The sequence below is a fragment of the Scylla paramamosain genome, chromosome 15 (genome assembly GCF_035594125.1).
Source record: "Scylla paramamosain isolate STU-SP2022 chromosome 15, ASM3559412v1, whole genome shotgun sequence".
Classification (NCBI taxonomy): domain Eukaryota; kingdom Metazoa; phylum Arthropoda; class Malacostraca; order Decapoda; family Portunidae; genus Scylla; species Scylla paramamosain.
In genome coordinates, this window is record NC_087165.1 from 21,836,012 (window position 1) to 21,843,511 (window position 7,500).

Genomic DNA, 7,500 nt, shown 5'->3' on the forward strand with positions numbered 1-7,500 from the left:
ACTAGATAGGAATTGAACTAAAAAAAAGCATCATGCTGTGACAAGTGCCTCTGATATGGGGTATCTTATCAGAATATTCCTCCGTCAACCGAGATAAGGCTAGATGGTGCTGAGGGGGAGGCACTAACTGTATTTCTGATATGGAAAATAAGCATAATACTCTCTGTTACATTTGCCTGCTACGATGAGGAAGGAGAAATAAGCTAGAATTAATAAGTGACTCTAATCACTGAAAAAAAAAAAGACACAAAGAAAAACTCAAATGTTTAGATCAAGTGGCAAGCTACGTCACTACCGATTCTGATAACGAGGGGCAGATCTAGTTAACATCCAGTGCCACCTTGATAGTAACAAAGGCGAGTGGAAGTTCCAACTCTTCTGAAGCAACGAGTTAAAAGTTCTCATTCTCCACTGTGAGCCATTTTGCAGGGGCGGTCATGACGCCGCTGAAATGGGTAAGTTACGATTCTTGCTTCAACAGGCTTAACTAATACTTCAGACAAGCCGAATAAAAAAAAAAAAAAAAAATTAATTCTTGTCGCTAAGTTTACGTCACGTCACATGTGCATTTGTAAACCATTTCTAAAATCATGAGTCAAAACGTCCTCCACAAATAGGCGCATCAGAAGTCCCCCATGATTTTTTTTCTTTATTTCTTATATGGAGTCATCTGTGTTAGGAGTATTCAGACGTCACAAGGCCTCACAACGCTCCTCAGTGCTCACACGAGATGAAAGCAGTCCTTGTTTGGGCAAAGGGAAACATTATGGATACTTCAGGTGGACGCAGCTGTTGCTCCGAGAAAGTAACACTGGCGATGTCAGGCTTGTGGATAATACGTTAAAAAACATTCTAGCTAGAGTGTGTTAGAAAAAGTTTACACTGCTTGTTTGTGTGATATGTGCCTTGAACCATGTTGCAGAAATACTAAATGCATCACTGTCTATGTTGAATCAAATCTATCCATCAAGAATGAAGAAAAAAAGAAGAAAAAACTATGGAAAGGGGAGAGTTAGGTTTCAGAGAGAAGCAAGATGAATATGGCGTTAGCTGTAGGAATACAGTACTTGTAACTTGTAAAGCGGCAGCGTTAATTCTCTAGGACACACACACACACACACACACACACACACACACACACACACATTTAATGAAGCACCTTTGTAGTGACAATTACGAAACCTGGTCGTCTGCATAGGCAAACTGATGAAGCCTTGTAATGTGTTTGTTAATTTCCTGTCTACATTATGTGGCTGTTTCGTACTGCACTGAAGTAAAAACCTTCATGTAAAGAAATGAGATTGATTTAAACAGGCACACACACACACACACACACACACACACACACACACACACACACACACACACACACACACACACACACACACACACACACACACACATGATGGTGTTTTTCCGTTACAGGTGGTGGTGGCGGTGACGGTGGGAACGCTGCTGTTACCTGTGGTGTCTGAAGTGCCTTCCACCTGCGATTGGTTGATTCCAAGTGAATCTGGCTGTGTCAAAAGCGCAGAATGTAAATCATCCGGTGACAGCATTAACATCTATGAAGACTGTGAAGTTGGAGGGGAACTTTTCACAATAAATGACAGTGAGTACACACAGACTGCATATCGCCTAACTCTTTGTGCTTCTGCTACTGCCGTCTGTCTAGTAGCCTTATAGTGCCTATTTCTGTGCCTTACCCTCCAACCCCGCCTTCTTTGGTAGTGGGCTGTGTGTGTGTGTGTGTGTGTGTGTGTGTGTGTGTGTGTGTGTTGGCGATTGACGAGGTATGACAAACTTTTCCTTAGAAAACAGCAAATGACGATTATCACAAAGAAACAGTACTTATATTATATTCAGGATATGAAGATCAGTGAAGATAAGAAAAGTACTCGTGGAATTAAACAGGCAGCATTAAAAGGACGACATGCGACAAAAAAAAAAAAAAGTCGCAAGGAAATTACGAACATACACAGTAAGAAAACAGCAAAGATCCATTTAAAATTAGATTAACAGGTTGTGCAAAGATGACGAAATTTGATCCGCTGTTTGATCGGCAGACACCAAACTTTGGTTGAGGGCTGCAACTCTGCTTCTTTGCCTTTAATTTCAATATATAAGATTTTTTTTTTCGTTAGAGATTTATCAAGGTTGTTGCTTACAACAGAATGATTTACTTCAGAATCATAAGTATAAAAGGCCGCCCCCTTCATTATTGATCCCTTTTAATTAGAGGAAGTGGCAGGTAATAACAGTGCAGAAGTCCGTCACTCGCAGAAAACACCACACGTTTGCTTCTCGCCTCACACAAGTCATGAAGTATAAAAAAAAATAATGATAATACAAATTAGTAATGAAAATAAATATATAAATAAATAAATAAACAAAAAAAAATCACAATGAAATATCTGCTTTATGGAATTCCTACACCAAACTTCTCTGTTATTTAAAGACTCGAGGAATGTTTTGAGACGAAAATGATGATCAAAAAGTGAGCGCCAGGGTAGAATACTGGTAAAAGTAAGAAGATATTTTAGATCGTATGAAAGGTTTTCTCTCATTTATCACATATCTCTGGGGAATGACAATGCATGGTCTTATGCTATGGAATGACTGTTATAGCTAATGAGTTAAATACTAGTGATGGAAATACTAACAAGAAATATTGGATATTAGTAGTAAAAATGTAATCTAAGAACATGAGCATGTGAAAAATATGGGATTCAATCGTTCGTAAGGGCGAAACTGAAGTACCGAAAAGTACTGAAAGTACATGTATGGAGTCTGCATCTCGGAGAAGGAAAAACTGGCGGAGGCAATATAAATAATGTGAAATTTCTTGTCGAATAATTTCAATGGAGATAAGATGCCACGGCTGAGTGTTATCAAAAATAAGATATAGTTATCTGGAAGGCTGTATGGAACAGATTAATGAAGAAAGTAAGTTTATGGGGCACAGAACATCATAGGTTTTTTTTTTCACATTTAAGAATGATAAAAAGATCAGAACTTGACACTTTTGCGCCTTCCTTTCTTGAACTGTTTCATTCCCGCTGACCAAGACGTCTGACAAATGACTGAGAATGCGATACAAGATTGAGTCATCAACATCAGAGTGGATAGGGAAGGAGATTTGGCTGTAAAAGGTCATCAAGCAGTAACATAAAAAGAAAGGTGATGGTGTACAGTTTTGTGAGACATCGCTGCTGTCAACAGGTTTTACGAAAGATGCTCCTTGAAACCTTTCATCATTCGTTAAGAATGCAGTCAGAACATATGTATCCAAGAATTTATCAGTAAATAACAACAACTGTGTCTACTAATTTACCCGTGTGTGATCTGCATATAAAATCTTTTATTAAATGTGCACATGAATTCATCAGTACTCTACGTAATGACAACAACAATTATCTGTGAATTCATGGGTCAGTCCAGGTCCTATAATAGACCCATCACATACCCCAAAGTCCTCTCATGTACCCTTGGGGGTACGCCTGCCAGATGTTGGAAGTCCCTGATTTAGAAAGAGTAAAAAGTGTTTAGTTTTTGTTTTCAGCTGCTGGATTGGGTGTTTTAGAGTCTAAGTTTGCATTACTCCTTGCAAAGAAAAAAAAAAAAGATGGGATCCATATAAGAAAGTATTTTCCTAACGTAATATAACCTTGTAGAAAAAATGTTCATGTCATAAACATGTTAAGTGTCATACTTCTGGATATTGCCCCTTCTTTTGTTGCAGCCAGTGTCTCCTTTGATGGTGACTGTCCCTATTCTTCTGGAACAAAGACAGTAAGTCTTAAAAAAAAACTCGACGCCGAGGATCTAAACGCAAATGATTGTGATATGGTCGGTAGACCCAAACTCTACTTCTCCCCTGTAAATATCAACGAGTTTCCTCCAGATCCAACCAGTGGCACTGTCCCTATCACTGAAGTGACTGTCAAAGAGGTGAGACATTTGTGCGCTCTATTTTTTGTCTTTTGACAACTACACCGAATAGATAAAAGAATAAATAAATAAATAAAAATAATAATAAAAAAAACAAGTGATAATCGATTGAATTACTTTGATAAACAAATTTCTGTTAAGTATTAGTCTGTGCAATCTAGATAATATATTTCACTAATTCTAACACGAAATGTTTCAGAATGTGAATTCCTATGAGGGACCAAGTATCTACTACAAAGATGACGACTACGATGAAACAAAAAGCTTAAGCTGTGAACAGGTATGTATGCTATCATCTTACGTCACGACGTGTGTGTGTGTGTGTGTGTGTGTGTGTGTGTGTATGTGTGTGTGTGTGTTTTGACACGTCTCCACCTGTCTTTATTTATTTATTATTTTATATGGGCATCACTGGGAGTAATGGCAGCTGCCCCTACCTTGCCGCAGTCTGCTGTGACGTGCAACCAACCTATGTGGTAAGGGTCTGGTGTTGTGAGCGTGTGTGTATGTCTTGTTATAAGAACATAAGAACATAAGAAGTAAGGGAAGCTGCAAGAAGCGACCAGGCTTACACGTGGCAGTCCCTGTATGAAATATACCTACCTATTTCCATCTACTATCCCCATCCATAAACCTGTCTAATCTTCTCTTAAAGCTCTCTAATGTCCTAGCACTAACAACGTGATTACTGAATCCGTTCCACTCATCTACCACTCTATTTGAGAACCAATTTTTTCCTATCTCCTTCCTAAACCTAATTTTTTTCAAGCTTGAACCCGTTATTTCTTGTTCTACCTTGGTTGCTGATCCTAAGAATTTTGCTTACATCCCCCTTGTTATAGCCCTTATACCACTTAAAGACTTCTATCAGGTCCCTTCTTAACCTACGTCTCTCTAAAGAATTGTGTAAAAAAATTCACGGGTTTGCCGTCTGTACGGTGATGGCGGCAGCGTTAACGCATAAGATGGCGAGGCTGATTCGTTGCCTGAGCCAACAAGTCTTCCACTTCTCTCCTGACTGTGCTGTGATGCGACGTCCTAATTATGTCAGGATCGAGGAGATCGCGGGTCCCAGCACGCCAGTTGTCTCCACTGTGAGGGGTTCGAAGCAGTAGTGCTGGGCTAGTGCAGCGTAGCGCGTTCGTTTGCGTTGCTCGGCTGCGCGAGCGGCAACTTCGGGGGTTACGGCACAGTCAGTGACATGAAAGGAGTTGAAAGTATTGGTGCAAGTTGCGTCTCAAATTAACGACCTTTAACTGCTAAAAGGTGTGATGGTGATGCCGTCGGGCCATCAACCGTTGCTGCGGTCGAGGCCTCTTGGCTCGAGGAGTGCAGGCACTGCTGCTGCTGCGAGGTCGCGCCTTATGATGTCATTGAGGGTGGCGTGTCTTGGGAGGCGGCCTTGGTTACGGTGGCATGACAACTGGTGGTAGTCTAAGCTGTCAGCCATGGCGCCACATTTGCACCTGTGTGGTAGGCACACGGAGTGGCTTGAGAGTATTCTTGGCGGACTAGTGGGAGTGCTGAAGGGCATCTTTGACTGACCTGGGAGACGACAGGTTGAAGGCGTTGGAGAGAGAGAGAGAGAGAGAGAGAGAGAGAGAGAGAGAGAGAGAGAGAGAGAGAGAGAGAGAGAGAGAGAGAGAGAGAGAGAGAGAGACTTATTTATTTTAAGAGACTCGTTAGTAAATCTTGAAAGATTCCAACTTTAAAAACTGTAATGCACAAAATAAAACTAAAATAAGCTGAATTGTTACTTTCCCGAAGAAGGCATTCACTGAGGGGTTGGCGCTGCATATTACTTTTGATTCTTTTCATTCTAGTCTGGTTTGTATTACTGGGTATGATGTATGTTGTTTCTTTATAAATGATTGTGTGCCTGACTGTTTGTCAGTCTGTCTGTCTGTGTGTCCATGTCGATTTTTCTAAACTGTCCCTCAAATCTTGCAGTTCATTGTACTTTGCACTTTATTTTTTATGTAGGAGGGACACCGGCCAAGGGCAACAAAAATCCAATAAAAAAATAAAATAAAACACTGAGATGCCGGTCCACGAATAGGGGTCTGTAGCGGTAATAAAAAAAATCGAAGGATAAGTGTCTGGAAATCTCCCTCGTGAAGGAGTTCAAGTCATAGGAAGGTGGAAATACAGAAGCAGGCAGGGAATTCCAGAGTTTACCAGAGAAAGGGATGAATGATTGAGAATACTGGTTAATTCTTGCATTAGAGAGGAGGACAGAATAGGGGTGAAAGAAGGAAGAAAGTCATATGCAGCGAGGCCGCAGAAGGAGGGGAGGCATGCAGTTAGCAAGATCAGAAGGGCAATTAGCATGAAAATAGCGGTAGAAGATAGCTAGAGATGCAACATTGCGGCGACGAGAAGAGGCTGAAGACAGTCAGTTACTTGTATACTCGTGCCTCTTGCCTTGCCAGCACTCATATAGGCTACTGTTTCATTGTAGATACTGATAACTGACGTACTCTATGAATTTCAGATTTCTGGGGACGAGCATCTCTTCTCGCTGACGCCGGTTGAAGACGGGAACACTGTCATCAAGACTTTCATTTTCTCGGTAAACGATAAACTGGACTATGAGAGTAAGGTGTTCTACAATGTGGAATATAAAATAATAGTACGTATTGCTCACTATTTTATGTTTACAGTCATATTCTACCTGCAGACTTCTCCATTTACCATCATCTCTCTCTCTCTCTCTCTCTCTCTCTCTCTCTCTCTCTCTCTCTCTCTCTCTCTCTCTCTCTCTCTCTCTCTCTCTCTCTCTCTCTCTCTCTCTCTCTCAGATCTAAAGAATTATTCATTTATTTTTTTAACTACGTGTCTGCTTATAACTCTTCTGGTTGCATGTGCCACCCACCTCTTTGCTGACGCGTCTGCTGCTGCTTTGTTTTGTACTTGTATGCACGAGTTACTTCTAACGTTCATCTCTCAAGCGTTTTCTCTGAGCCTCCTTAATTTATCAATCGTTCATTCAGATTTTTAGTTTGTTTGTCGCTTTCTACGTTTTGCATTTACCTGGTAACTATAAATGTTCACTGAATATCTTATGTTTCAGTTATGTGATACAAAAGCCGCTTCAGATTATGGTTTAACTTAACAAATGCTTCTCCTGGTATCCTGTTCCTTAAATTACTAATTCTGCCACCAACTGATACTCCCACTTGCTGATTCGTCTGCGCATTCACGTCTTGCTTCGAAACATGTGACGTATTTCCTTTATTTTAAGTAAAACTATTGTTCACTTTAAGATATCTAATGACTTTTATTTGGGCATTTTAGGTATCTTACATTTAAGCAACGGTTTAGACATAAATACATCTTCAGTTTGCCGCTTCTTCCAAAACAAGACGGGAATATGCAGACCGATTACCGAGTGAGAGCATCAGTCAGCAGCAGTGACTGCTGACTATATATATATATATATATATATATATATATATATATATATATATATATATATATATATATATATATATATATATATATATATATATATATATATGAAATTTTTCCCTTTAATTTCACACGCAT

General features: G+C 39.9%; 1 protein-coding gene across 1 annotated transcript in view; it reads left to right on the forward strand.

The window, feature by feature from the left end:
• The first annotated feature begins 303 nt into the window (after positions 1-303).
• Positions 304-7,500, forward strand: part of LOC135107656 (cadherin-23-like) — a 37,120-nt gene continuing 29,923 nt past the window's right edge. Inside the window, exons 1-5 of the mRNA XM_064017762.1 lie at positions 304-455; positions 1,426-1,612; positions 3,743-3,951; positions 4,151-4,231; positions 6,446-6,583. Of these exons, the coding sequence (XP_063873832.1) occupies positions 438-455; positions 1,426-1,612; positions 3,743-3,951; positions 4,151-4,231; positions 6,446-6,583 (633 nt within the window). The 5' untranslated portion in view covers positions 304-437. The remainder of the gene's footprint in view (positions 456-1,425; positions 1,613-3,742; positions 3,952-4,150; positions 4,232-6,445; positions 6,584-7,500) is intronic.